The sequence below is a fragment of the Anopheles cruzii genome, chromosome 3 (assembly GCF_943734635.1).
Source record: "Anopheles cruzii chromosome 3, idAnoCruzAS_RS32_06, whole genome shotgun sequence".
In the NCBI taxonomy this organism is placed as follows: Eukaryota; Metazoa; Arthropoda; class Insecta; order Diptera; family Culicidae; genus Anopheles; species Anopheles cruzii.
Genome location: NC_069145.1, coordinates 10,563,070 through 10,577,750, shown reverse-complemented (window position 1 = coordinate 10,577,750; position 14,681 = coordinate 10,563,070). Strand labels below are relative to the sequence as shown.

At 52.7% G+C, this 14,681-nt stretch overlaps 1 protein-coding gene across 1 annotated transcript in view; it reads right to left on the bottom strand.

The window, feature by feature from the left end:
- The window catches only part of LOC128269822 (unconventional myosin-IXa-like), a 30,331-nt gene extending 24,587 nt beyond the window's left edge, over nucleotides 1–5,744 (bottom strand). The window contains exon 1 of the mRNA XM_053007226.1: nucleotides 5,418–5,744. Coding sequence (XP_052863186.1) covers nucleotides 5,418–5,744 — 327 coding nt within the window. The remainder of the gene's footprint in view (nucleotides 1–5,417) is intronic.
- Between the last annotated feature and the right edge of the window lie 8,937 nt (nucleotides 5,745–14,681).

Sequence of the window (14,681 nt, the reverse complement as noted above, 5' to 3'; positions counted from 1 at the left end):
GTGCTGTCTGGAGACAGTAAAAAAAAGTAGCCCAACCCTTAAAAAAATTTAGTGCAGCGCGCTCGGGCGCCCGATGGGGGACTTGGGATTATGCGCGCCGATCCGCGCGATCGCGATTGAAAGTCGTCCGAACATAAACCAGACATCCTGCGGTTACCGAATACAGACCAAGCCAAAAAAAAAAAAAAAAAAAACCGTTTGCCAATCCTGACCTTGAGAGACCGCGAGATCCCACAGAGTTTACTAATTAAATCCGGGCTTGGGCGGACCCGCGAGCGAATCTCGAGAAATCGAAACCCAACAGAACCTCGCGGGGATCGCCGATCGGCCCACCGGCCAACAAAAGTTGAGACAGAACCTCGAGTCCGCTGACTCCGGGTCCGGGTAGAAGAACACCCGCGGAAAATGAAGCCGACAAACTTCCAGACGCGCCAAACGCAGCGAAGTGGAACCGGATTAACGACGACGTGCGTTGTGGCGTCTGCGAGACCCGCTTGAGACACACGACACGACGGTTCGGGCGGTGAATTCTCACTCCGAGCACAAGGTCGGCCGCTCGCTCTCACACACTGACTCATCGGGGCTCGGCACCTCTCACGCGGCTTCTTCGCATGCCCAAGAACGATGATGATCGTGCGATCGCATCGTCGCTGAAGGCGAGCGCACTTGCGCCAGTAGAGGAGGCTTGTCTCGGCAGAACGTCTCACGATCGGTGCTGCCTTCTACTTAGCCAAACACGCTGCTGATGAAGATCGCGTTCACTTTTCATTAGCCACAAAAGGCGATCATGTTTAGCAATCCAATCTCGTTGGGCGCTTTCTCCTAGACCAAGATTGCCAAGACCGATGCTGCCCATTAAAACGTGGTTTCTTGAACAGAAATACGAGTACTCTCCACAAGCATATGGTGGCCGGTTGGCAGAATATGCAAACCCGGACCCGCGTTAGACCCCAGGCTTCCTGATGAAGCTTCCACGCAGAACGCAACCCCACAGCTGTACTCTAGCGGCGCAAAAATATGATCAGCACGCGGATAGGAGCGCGAGCGGATTCTTTCCAGCAGCGGCAGCAACAGCACCGAACGGCGGCGTCGCTGGCGGCAGACAAACAAACACATTACTGAAAAAACATGCAAATATATGCGAACATATACAACATATTTATTTGATGTAGTGCTTTAAAAGCACCGGGACGACGACGCCCATCGCAGAAGAGCAGAGGGCCACGCGGGCTACCCATCCGATGATGATCTTGCTGCTAACCACACACCACACCATCCACCAGGTGCGGTTCTTGGTGGGCCCTCGCATCCTCGGCTGTTCTCGGTGGTGTGATCGGTGATCGGCCTGGCCGGCTGCTCGCGGGTGGGAATTTCTGTTGGCAGCTTTCTTAACGACACAGAACACGTCGGCGTCTCGCGTTTCGTGCAGGAATTCCTCGCCGACCTTCGCAGCGGCAACGGCGGCAGCGGGCGCGCCTAAAACCAATTTGTGTGCTTAACGGAACGGGGCTTAACGAATTTTTCAGATGAGCCAACCACACAAACTATTATCATCCGCAAAAGGGAAACAGACCCAAGGGGGTGCAGAGGGTTTTTCAAATTATTACAATAAAGAAGTCTAACTGATATTTTAACGCGCAAAATGGCAAACGCCACAGTGGAACCCATATCAATGGATGGCGCCCCGACATTAGACTGAATTGGGATCAAAAGCCGAAATGTATAAATACTGCGAATTATCTAACTTTAAAATATTTAATGATCGATGACGAAGGTTCGTTCCGATGTCCGATCCAAAAGTGATCGTAACACGGAAACGAAGATTGTACTTTGCGGTGGCCAGCTCCTAGAGTGGTGACCAGGGTACACGTGTCACACCGTTGACCAAATCTTAATTTTAAAGTCGGAATTACTTAGCTACTTGCCTGGCGGGCAACAACACCTTCCGAGAGTGAGTGGGGATCTTACGATCGATTCCCCAAGAAAAAAGACGCCAAACCAGGAGGTTAGCTGCAAAACCTGATCCGGGACACTCATGCACCCGCGCGGACGGGTTCTGTGCTTTCAGAAACACCTCTAAATACGGCCCGTTTCTTGGCGAGTGCGACCCCTCTATTTATTAATCCGTCGGCCGGCCGACGATTAGATTTAATTGTCCGCCGATTATTAGGGGTTTTGTGTCGCTCGATTAATTTAAATATTTCCCTCGCGCCATATTCCGGCGGCAGGAGGTTGGGACCGCTCTCGCTCTGACCGGTCCGTTCTCCGCCGGCTAATTTTATTTTTATTCCCAGCCTCATCACCATGCACACGCGGGTCCACTCGCACCCGGTCGCCCGGTACTTCCACGTCCGGTTTACACTGTCTGTCTCCCCCTCGGGCCGGACGGCCGACCGGCCATATCTCGCTGCGCGCACACGGAACCTGAGACGGCGCTGCTTTTTTCGCGTTCTTTTTCGCGGTTTCTGAATGTTCCCTTACGAGATTCCTGTTTCTTTTTTCTGGGTCTGAATTTTAGTGCCAACCCCGGCGGTGGGTTGATGATTGAGTGAAGATGGCGAGCAGGTGCCGCCTTCGGCAAACATGATCGCGACAGGTTGACACACCCATAGGCAGGGGGGGGGGGGTCACTTTAGTCCCAACCGCCGAAGCATATTTCACGCACTCAACGTTCGGAGTATGTTTTCCGCATGTTTCCGACGGCGCCCGATACGCGCTGCTGCTGATGATGGGTAGTAGCTAATAAATTTTCGGAGGAAAACTTAAACCCGATAACCGGTCACTCCGTGGTGCAATGGTAGCCAAGAAAACATGAGTTGATCTTTGGTGCAGCAGTGCGCAACAGTTCGGTGCGTCCGTCCGCTCAACAAACGGACCTCGCGAACAGAGAAGTGATTATAGCCCCAGTCCGCTGTTCCCTGCCCGGCCGGCACCTGCACCGTTCCGTGCAATCAATCATTATTGGCGCGCGCAACTATCGAACGCAACACGGCTCTACTTTCGTCATGAAACGCCCAACGCGGTCAGTTCGCGCAACGCGATGTGGGGCAAAAGCTACATTTCCTCTGCCTCGAAGGGCCGCTGAGGCTGCTGCTGCTGCTGCTGGTGGTGGAACTCTGGGCCTCCGGGTCTGGGCGCTTGTCGTGTTCTTGTTTTCTTACGCTCTCGTAATTGAACACACCGCTTCAGACGCGGGGGGATGCATGTTCCAGGCAGGGGGCATACAGAGTGGAAAGAAGGAAAGAAAGTGGGATTAAACCCTGCGCTGCTTTGCGCTGGTCACTTGTGCCTTGCGGCGATGATCAATTCCGAGATCGGGCCAAGTACTGCGGGCCCCTGGAGGAACTAGATTGGCGCGGCCCACCGTATATTTGCATAATCAATTACCTTTTGCTATAAACGTTTTTTTTGTTGCGTTTAACAAAAAACAAATTTTTTTTATTGAGAAAATTGCTTGCCACTCACAACCCGCAGGATGTGCCGAGGGACTAACAGAACCGTGGCACCGTGAAAGGCACAGACTAACGCGAAGCGAATCGGTGTGAACATTGGCACGGTCTGGCACCGTTGTGGGGTAGTGGGTTAGTTGTTTGTTTACATTTTTTGTGTGTTGAACTGCGTTCAATTCTGCGTGAAAAGTTGATAAATAAAAAACAGAATCCATTACTTTTCCAATGAAGGACTTAAGTTTCCTAAACGTAGTCGCGCTGTAAGTGTGGCTGAAATACGCCCCATAGCGTTAGAAGGTTTTGTATAAAAAAACACATTTCCCGATAAGTGTTTTGACTGCTTAACTTGGCCGCCCTTCTGGATGGCCTAAGAAAACTTTGCATGGTCTGGTTCATCGTCCACCATTCTCATGACATTCTCATGTATGCGATGCACGACAGTAACATCTTCGTACATTGTGTATAGCTCGTTGTTGCAGTGGTTTCTCAATAGACCCTGTCAGAATTGCAGTTGGTAAGCGAGGCAGCCTAGAAGGCAGGGGCGAACCTTAGTGTAAGTTTTCATATAAAAAAAGTAAGACAGAGTTTGGGTCGTCGATTGGTGAAACGAACTCTGGACAGTTTGCACATACATCAAGGCTTCGCAATAGCTCCAGTAATTTTTCGTGGCTCGGAGACAGAACTGTGGACAAAATTTCAATCAATGGTCGCCGTGGAACTATTCGGCTGATCCTTCAAACTGGTGACAGCGGTGGGATGAAACACCTACAATTTTGTAATTTCCCGGTAGGAAATCAACCAAATTCACTCAAGTATTCTAAGGCAAAAGAATACTACAGAGACGGATCATCCACGGATCAACGCGAATAAGAGAGGCAGCGAAACAGCGATCCAGCGAAGGTGCGGCAACTGAGCAAAGCACCAGACCTGCACAAATCCAAATCAATCTAAGTATCTTCCTCTCGGACGCGAGTCCATCAGTTTCGGACAGTGAAGGGAACGAAATAGTTTCTTCAGTCTGTAGAATGACCTACTTGGCTTCCAAAGCCACCGTTGACGGTGCCACCATGAATTTAATCTTGGCCTCGGTTTTCTGCGGTTGCTCAATCCCTGAGCTGGGCATCGGAGAACCGTTTGTAGATCCTGACCATTACCCTCCCGAGCCGACTCTAGCACAATGTTACGCGTGCTGACTATTGCAAGACAAGACGATTGACTCACACGTTTTTTTTAATTTACGACCCACATTTGAAGCCAACCACCACCGGCACCGTTCGGCATTACACCTTCGGCAGCAAAGGGAAGTTGCAGCCGATGTGTTACGCACATGAATTCGTACGATCTCCTCCGGCAACAAGTGCCTGCCCGACTCCGACTGGGCGATTTAGTCGTTTGCAATTTTTCCATTCTACAATTGCACTATCCGTCCGTCGGCGAGCCCTAGAGCAAGGCAATGGAACGGAAATGATTAATCAGCGAGCGCGCGCACAGGAAGGGCGACCCGAACCGCGGTCGTCGAAACGTATCTAACTCGATCCGGACTCGATTCGACCCGTCCCCGTCCGTCCGTCTGATAATCATCGGAACGCGCCGGCGAAGAGCCCTACGTAGGGCGCCGCGATATGATTCATAGATTACTCCCTGCAGGGCCCATTGCATGGTGAAGAAGTGCGCGTTGCGCATATCTATTGGCGGCGGCCCCCCCTAATTAGTGTGCCTGGCTGTTGGCCTTAAAAGGCGCGCACGAGAGAGACGATCACACAACAACCGATTGTTGCGGAAAAGTAGGACTGCGCTCGGGGGATGCGTCCCGCACCGCCGGTGTATATGATCTCGTGTACTGACAGCACTAAAAATAGAATTTTAATAATGCCAAACACATGCTCCTCAGCAGCCGCGGAAGTTGTTCGACGAACCAATTGCACGCTCTTACGCTTCGGCGGCGGTCGTTCCAACACTCTTCCTCACCTTCAGCATGACCGTCGTGTCCAGCGTAACGAAGTCATCGTAGTAGAGTTTCGAAAGTCGCGCGTTGCGCCTCCGCTCGCTCCTTTCGGCAGCAGTTTGTGAGGGCGGCTCCCGAGGATCGTCCTCGCTGGCGACGCCCAGCGCAAGGTCCCTTCGCCTCGAAAGATTCTGCTGTGCCGCTGCTGCTGCCGTGTCGTGATCGGACCCGGATTTAATCCGCTTTTCACGCGGCTTTTCTTCGCTTTTCTCTCGCCGCTTCACCGTGGCGGCGGCGGCTCGTTGTTGCCGAAGCGGCGTCGGATCGGGATGGTGGTCCACGAACTGCATTGCGCCGACCGTTCCAGTGTGTCTAAACAACGCTACAGAAACTGCCCCCGCCGATTCTGGCCCACCCTATTCCAGTATTCCGTGTCGTTACTGTATGAAGCCCTTAATCGGCTTCCTTTATTTTTTCACTCACAAACGCTCACACGTTGCGTCGTTGTTTGGTTGATAATTTCCGGCCCCAGGCCGGGAAATTAGCGCACAAATCACTGTTGGGACACTCACACGCGTTGCGCACTCTACCGGAAATTCGAAACTGCAAAAAAGCAACACACGTAAACGGGGAGTTGAAGAGTTTCCTGCATGGAGAGCTCGAAAAGGGCCCCTCGGCTCGAGAACCTAATGCTGCCGCCGCTCCGTGGCCGTGGTGAGAACTTCGAAGGTGTAATTGGCGATTTCCTTCAATCAGATCTTTTTAATTCGGCCACCATTTTCTTTCGGCAGGCACCCCAACAGGCACTTTCCGGTACCCCGCCACCGAGAGAGCCCTTCACGTTCGAAGGGCTACTTCAGCAGAGTCACCGGAGTGCAGTGGGTCAACAGGCACCGCCTATCGGGATGTATCGGGTTATCGGAAGGGCTGATAACCCACACTCTCACACACACACACACACACACACACGCAACTGGAAAACCTACACTGGAACGCGGTGAGTGTGAAGAGTTCACACAACATCCGACGAGCGCCGTTCGACCGTGACTGCGCTGCTCTCCCGAAGGAGATTCCAGCAGATCCGTCCGCTGGACCCACTTCGATCGGATCGGATCGGTTGCTCTCACACGCTCACGGGTCCAAGAGTCCACAACAAGAGCAACCAAATGGAGAATATCCTCCGGATCCTCGTGTAATCGCCGAGCCGAACCGCGCCAACTTCTCGAAGATCTCGCTCGCTCTTTCTCTGGACTGCGCGCTACCGAAATCAGGCGCGCAAAACAACCGCGAGACGCGCAGAGTGCACTCCTCGAGGTAAACACAAAATGATTCCGCGTCCACGCGATCGATCGATGGTCAGACACTTCGCGCGGCGCACGAACTCGGCACTTGGCGCAAAGATTGGTTTCCGCGAATGACGAGATCACGATACGATCACGAACAGGCACACCAGAGACTTTCAGTCACTCTGGTGCCAACTACTACTAGATGCCAAAGGGCCGCAAACCACTCCTGACTAGTAGTAGTAGTGGCCTGCTGCCAGAGCCGAGTCGATGACACGTTCCTGACGAACGAGTTACTGGGCTGGGCTCGGAGTATAGAACACAGGGCGATTAGCTGTGTAAGTGTCACTGAGGGGAGCTGAGCCCTGCCACTTTGGCGGCACGATTCCACTGGAGGGCTCACTCAGAACAATAATAATTTGACCACGGAGATCACGGAGTTGCTAAAAGGGCAAGGGCGCGCGCGCGCGCGCACACGACACGACAAACACCTGTGTGCTGGGCCCTGATGACTCAGCCACAGCGCATTTACGCGACCTTCACTGAACGAACGCTAGGCGAACAACAGCCGATAGCGACCGATAGATAAGGTAGCGGCACCGGAACCCGACGGTATTCCGGATCCGTTCCGGAACTTACCACCCATCCTACGATCGCGAGGTTTGCCCGTGCACTGGAAGGAGTTGCGCCCTCGAGGGAACCAACCGTTCACGTCTCTTATCAATCAATCGCACACTTTGGGTCCGGGCCGATAGTGTATTGGAAACTTGCGACTGGTTCGTCACCACCACCGGTGGCTTATCGGGGGCCCGGGAGCGATATGAATTTTTGCAACACCATCACCACCCTCGTGGCACCCTGATAAGGAGTTTCTCCTGTACACCTGCAGAAAGCCAAGCCCGCCCCCGTCCGGTCCCTTACGCGGATCGGATCAGATCGAAGGTTAGAGAGGTCTCGCTTCTGGAGTTGTTCTGAGGGACTGATCTCTCGTGTGCGTCGTCATTGGACCACTTTAATCGGTGTTGAGTAATATGGGGGGGATACACGGTTAATCGCTCCTCAGCACAACCGGATCGACCGTGCCACTCAATAGAATGGCGAGCTCGGGCTGAATCACATCCCGAGATCGGGAACGATTCTGAAGGTGGCTTGCGTATAAGGAGCTCCGGGAGGGGAGGCCCCTGGAGTAGTACTCGAGTGCTCGAATAATGCGTCAAACAGGAAGCGGCCTAGGAAGGAAGTTAGCAAAATCACTCGTCCGTACTGGCTGCGGTCAATCGAAGCGTGAAGGTTGCGCGCTACTATTTTCAGCCAATATTAAAATAAACCCATGTTCCCCGCGATGATGTTCTGGACACAGCGACCGGAACACATCGAAACACATCGTCTACAAAAAGCAAAAAGAGCGCATTGGCCCTTCCAGTGTACCGTTCCGCATCCTATCGGGCCATGCGCTGTGCTGATACGCAGAGAGTAAACGCGAGACCCGGCCCCGCCGTACGATAAGATTTGGATTTTATGTCTGTTTGGCAAACAGTTCCCAACGGAAACCGAATGTCTTCGAAGGACAGGGCACCAGCGAAGGAGTCAAACCCGCTTTGGCAGTTCTCCGAGGAAGCGACTCTCGACGGTTCCCGTTTCCGGTGCCGGGTGGTCCGGTGCAGAATAGAACGGCCGCCGTCGTGGGCCGAGCACAGCACGAGGCCGCCGCCCGCTGTCAAATGTCGTCAGATTGAGCGTGACGATGACGGATCCGGCGTGGGACGTGACCTCTCAGAGACATGGTGTATCCTTGATGCAACCGCTCCTGCTCCTGGTTTGACGTCTTCCCGCGACGGCTGTAGGCGACCATCCGACCAACGAGTTACCGCCCCGTGGTTCGGTGCCGGTGTTCGGAAACTTGACAGCGGGCGGCGAGCAGGAAATGGAGAAAGAACTTTCTTATCGCCGCCGTGACGTCAGCCCCGCGCCGTTGCTTGCAGTGAGTGCACCGGCACCGGCACCGCACCGGGGTTCTAATGATGTCCTATTTTTAGCGCCTCAAGAAAGGACGCCACAGACGGTGCTGGATGCCGGAGACGTGAAAAGCGCAAAACGAAAGGCTTCCAGGTTATGTGGAGGCGTCACTCGAGGAGAGCGCGAGCACAATGCATGATATTAGGCTGTTCAATTAGTTCGGAGGCGCGAAAACAGAGGGCGCTACGGCGAACCAATTTTTTGTTATATTGGTACACTCGTCATATGAACGTACGGGAAGTTTCATTTCAATCTTTGGTGTGGATTTTTTGGAAGGATTAAAAGCAATGGAAATTTATGAACGAATGTTGAAAGTATATAAGGATTCTTCGCGTCAATTAATACAATAGAAAGATGGGTTACCGATTTTCAATGTGGTCGTACAAGCCTTGAAGACGGCCCACGTCAAGGACGTCCAAAAATAGTAGCAACACCTTAAGTCGTAGAAAAAATACACGAATCGTATCGGAAAATCGTCGAGTTACTGAAAGAGATTTAGTACAAAGCCTATACATCTCATTAAGCAGTGTAACCAATATTTTGACTGAAGTATAGGCGCTTTGAGAAAGCTGTGTGCAAAATTGGTGCCGCATCCGCTAAAAATGGAACCCAAACGCATTCGAATGTAACTTTTTCGACAACATTTAGAGCGTTTTCGAACGAATAAAGTGGATTTTGGGTCTGCAAAAAAGACCAGGTCTGCAAAAGAAACACATCCTCTTTCACCAGAGCAATGCACCCTTGGCACAAGAGCATTTTGAAAATGGCAAAAATCCACGAAATAAAGTTCGAATTGTTGGAACATCCACCGTATTCACCAGATTTGGCCCCTACCGAATTCCATCTGTTTCCAGACCTTAAAAAAATCATGAGTGGAAAGCGTTTTTCATCAAACGATGACGCCATAACAGCTGCGGAAGTGTATTTTGAATCCCTTCTAGTTTCTCACTTCAGAGATGGAATTTATAAATTGGAGTCTCGTTGGATCAAGTGTATTGATGTTCAGGGAGACCATACTGAAGACCATACTCCGAACTTATTGAACAGCCTAGTAGCACTCGGGTTGGGTAGCATTCGAGTGGTGGAAGACTGGACCTATTTGATTGGACCCGGCTGGCCGTAGTACCCTACCGCCGTTGCTTATGCCCGCTAGTAAATAGTCGAATGGACCACACAACGCGGATCCAACGCGATATGCCCGTAGTACTCTTCCATCGCTCGGCGAGGAAATGTCACACTACCGAGCCACTGAGCGCCGGGTTATCTCACCGGGCCATGCTATCTTATCTGTGTCCCCGTGCCAACACCTGAGACGCGGCGGTAGTGGGGAATGCGTGAGGACTCGGTCGGTCGGTCGGTCGTTTGCGGTTTAGCGTTCGGTGTAAGTAGTACATATCCACCGAGCACGCCAAACAGACCCGAGGGGAGGTGGTGGTGAGGGCCACGCGATTCAAGGCCAACCGTCGAAAGACGCAAACGGACCACCAAATGATGGTGGATGGTCCTGTGTCTGTGTGTGTTGGATCTTTTTTACGATCTTGACCTTTTACAATGCGACCGGGTGGCTTCTTGTGGGGCCCGTGGCCCCTGCCACCCACCCATCGGTCGGCCCCCGTCAACGTCAGGCATTAAAAATCACCATCACAGAGAGCGACGAGGCTGACCGAGGGCCGAGTGTTCCGTTTGATGAATCAGCTCCCCGCCAAAGAACCCTTCCGTGCTCTATTTTACGATCGGCCGGTGGAACCCGGAGGTTCTGCAACTTGAGCACGGCTGCGGCCACTAGTTCGCAACACATTCACAGCCGGCAGAATGTCGTGTCGATCAACGGATGATAAGTGTGAAGGAAGGATTAAACCAAGAGAAAGGGAATTGATTCGCAACCGATCGATACCGACGGTGCCAGCCGGCGTCTTGGACGTTCGTTTGGTCACATTGACTCATTATTATACTACGGCCCATTCTGTCTATTTCTGGGACAACCCGTAGCCTCCGGTGACGACATCGCCCTGTGTGTATTTCAACTCGGATGTCCATCGTGGGTCAAACTCTAGATTAAAGATTGTTAGTATCGCACAGGGCTGTGTGCTGGAAGAAGGTGTGTAGACGATAGTATACGACTCTATAAATAGTAGTTGGCCCCTTTGGTGGCCACACCATCGGTATGTGCCACCTGTTCCTTCTCCACCCTGTCTGCCATCCCTGTACCTTCCCCGAGAAAAATGGCCGATCTTTTTGGGGCCCGATACGGAGCGCCGGTTATAACTCATTTGAGAACGGAATTTCACCACCCAGGAAGGCGGCGCGCCGAGAACGAAAAAGGGGGGTACACAATATTAATGACGGCATGCTTTAGTGCGCGCCAACCATCCCCCCACCTCTCCGCAACCCATCCGCAACCCATCCGCAACTGGTTGGTACTTGTTTATGGTGGTGGCGCAACTGATCCGCCGCTGAAGAACCCTACAATCGCGGAACGATCGAAAGATCGGAAAAACAAAACCAAACAAATATTTATGTGAATGGCCGGGGTGGGGTGGGGCACGGACCAAATAACGGGCGCCAAGTGCCAAGCGAAACGTCAACAAACAACAGCGTAACACGGCCGCCGGGAATTGTTCTCCACACGCGAGGAGCAGCAGGATGGAGATAGTTAAGAGGTGCGATTGACGATTGTTTATCCTCTCTCTGTCCCGATTGCGCCACACGCGCCGTATATTGACGGCCGGACGCACGGGAGGACTAATGGAGGCGCATCAATTCGCTCCGGACATCCTCGGGCTGCACCGGATATGCCGGATGTTTCTAAACAGAGCGCGTATTGGGATTGGAAAGTGTCAAAGGCAAGATCTCTTCGGAGGACAACAAGACGGGTTGATAGTGCTAAAATTAATAATATCACAAAAAGGGTCTTTAAGTGATGTCCACTCGCGTACCTGCAGAATGTAGCGGGAACAGTCCCCCAGCGCGTCCTGCGACATGGCCGACGGCGACGTTGATGGCGACGGCTGACAGCAACAAGGACCGATGCTGCCGCTGATGGCGGCCTAATCTCATCAAGCAGCGTCGTAGCAAGCGTGGACGACTGCTGCTGCTGCTAGTGCTCCTCTCGCTGCTGTTCCTTCCCCTACTCCTTCGGCGAGTTCGGCGGCTGGCGGTCCAACTGCTGTTACTACAGTAGACGCCGCTCATTCTGCTCCCACCGCTCCTGCCATTCAGCGGCCGCCGGCTTAAACAGGAAACGCGCGCACACACACATTCACCACATCCGCTGAACCCCTTTGGGGACGCCGCGACGCTGTGGATTGGTTTCCTTTTCGTTTTTTTTTCGTTTTCAATAACTTCTTGACACTAATAACACATGCACCGCCACACCGTGTCACTGACACGTCATCAATCGCAGCATACTACGATTTGACCAATTTCCTCTTTCCTTTCTGATTCGAAGCCTTTTAATTGCTATCACTCTGCTCACTCTGCTCACGAGCACGCTCACGCAGTTGCTCACGATTCACTGCGAAACTTCTCACTCGCACCCGGCTCTGGCTCACTTCATCCGCGCGCTGGCCCGAAATGCACTTTTTGCTGCAGGCACACTCTCTCCAGCGGCCTTTCCGGTAGGTTGACTGATAATACACTGCCACACACCCACACACTTGGCCGCGCTAGTACTGCGAAACATTCACCGTTACTAACTCTGCTGGAATATGGAAAAAAGGAAAAACAAACGGGATTAGGCCATGATGTAAAAATCGATGGAAAACACCACAAAACAATTCACTTTCGCAGAAAATCCTTTAGTTTGCATCCCACTGGCGCCCTTTTGCACTGTTTATGCGGTCTCTAGCTGCACGATCCCGGGATTGGTGGTGATTACACAGTCGTGGGGTCTTATCTTCCTCTAGTTTTCTTCGACACACGACGACGGCTAGGCACCAAGTGCTCCGGTGCGTCAGAAATCTTGCGCGTCTGAGTTGCGCTAACAACCCGGGCCCCGTCTCGTCAACTCATCAAGGCACTCGCCGTCGAATGGTCGCACGTCCCGCCGGCCGACTGATAAGCGGTTTATTCTCACTCAAGAAGCCAGTCGTGGCGCAAGATGTGAGGCCCCCCGCTTATCGGCCATTACTAGTGCCACTAGTTAGTGGCCGCCTGTTATTATGAACCACCGCGAGCGCGCGGGCTCGCTGCTTCTTATGCTTCTTCTTCGCTGTGTCTTCAGCTTCAGCAGATCAAGAGGCTGCAATTCGCAGCAATTAGTGGTGTTGGTCGAGCGAGGTTCGGCACTCAACCTCAACCTCAACTCCTTCTCTCTATATGGCGCGCCCGGGCGGAATTGAAGCTGGAGCCGCTGATAAGGACCGGTTCCGGAGCGGCGGAAGTGCGATCCCGTAAGAATGCGAACTGCAAAGAGAAAAAAAGCAGGCAAATTATTAGTGCTGGGGCTCGGAAGAGATAAATGCATAAATATGTGGTGGTGGCCGGTTTTTCTAATTGGGAAATACGTATACATTTACAGTGGAGCGCCAAGGTGTTCGGGATTCAATAAATTTTCTTAGAGAAGCACCCATCAAGACTGTCGGCCGAACTGCGTTTGACTCATGTCCCGACACCCAGCGTGACCGTGCGCGGCTCCCCCCCGTACCCAACGCCGACAGATGACAGGATATTGTTCGTCTCTTGCCTCGAACGAATCGAAATTATTTTCCCGACCGGCCGCCGGCGACTTCATAGTTGCGGGAACGGTAAACGGAAGTGACTCACGGATTGCTCTCTCGCCCACGGTGATCGAAGTGTGAGATACAGAGCCGCGCTCACCTACGGAACCCCCTTCGCCTGCCTGCTGCCTAATCCCGTTTGCCGCGCTGCCTGCTACAGATTAACACCCCTCAAACCTCCTGCGTCGTAATGGCTCGCGGTTCGTCTGGCAGCTGGCCAGATCTGCCTGCCTGGCGTAACACAGCATGGCCGGAGGCGCCAGAAGCGGCCTAGCGGGCCCGGCCCGAAAACAAATCCAAAAACCTCGCGCGGATCGCCAACGGATATTTCACACGCCACGCGGACGCCACACGGCTACGGCCGGGCCGGGCCTGCAGCACCGCCCGGGGAGGTCTACAGAGGTTTTAGGGCTCCCCCCCTACAACGTGTTTCTACTTCCACAGGTCGGAATCTCCGTAGCCGACGTAGCTGGTGCGCAAAGCCCCATAAACACTCGCCCGCTAGCAGTCGAAGCCCGGTGCTTTTCGGTGCCTTCTGTCTCAGACCGTGTGGCCTACATTTCCACGCGGAACCTAATTTTGCAAACACCGAAAAAATTGGCTGGTGGCTGGCTGGACGTAGTTTATTTCCAGCAGCAGCAGCAGCAGCAACGCGGACAGCACCGGATTAGAGGCGGATCAATAAAGAAGACGGAGACGAAGATGATGATATTAGGCCCTATCTGAGGTCGTGCTGATCTTACATCTAGTTCTCTACCCTCGCGGAAGTGCGACACGATCGAGTGGACACGATTCTCCAACCCAAAAATGCGATCGCGAGAAAACTTCAACTCTTCTCCACTTCATTATCTCGACCAAAACCACAAAAAAAAGGGGGCGACGATGATGACCGGTAAGTGCCATATAGCATTTATTGCCCCGATAAGATATTAATTCTATTAGCTCAATCCTATCATTAACCCGCTTTTGGGTGGGTTTCATACGACGGTGCCAGTTCTGCTCCGAAGCCGATAGATCCTCTGTCGGATATAAAACCCAGCGACCTGTGTCGGAAAATCGGAGCAAATGATCAATTTCACAAATGGCCCCCGCGGTTGGCCACCAATGTGAAGAAGGGGGAAAGCATAGCGAGTGCCTTTCCGCCCAAATTGGGAGTCAAAACCCCGGTGGCCGGCGTGTCTTTTTGGCGTATGGATACGTTCCCCATCAAATTCAGGATCGAAAATGTAACGTCTCTTCCCGTCCGTTCTAAGAACCATCACCACCGTTT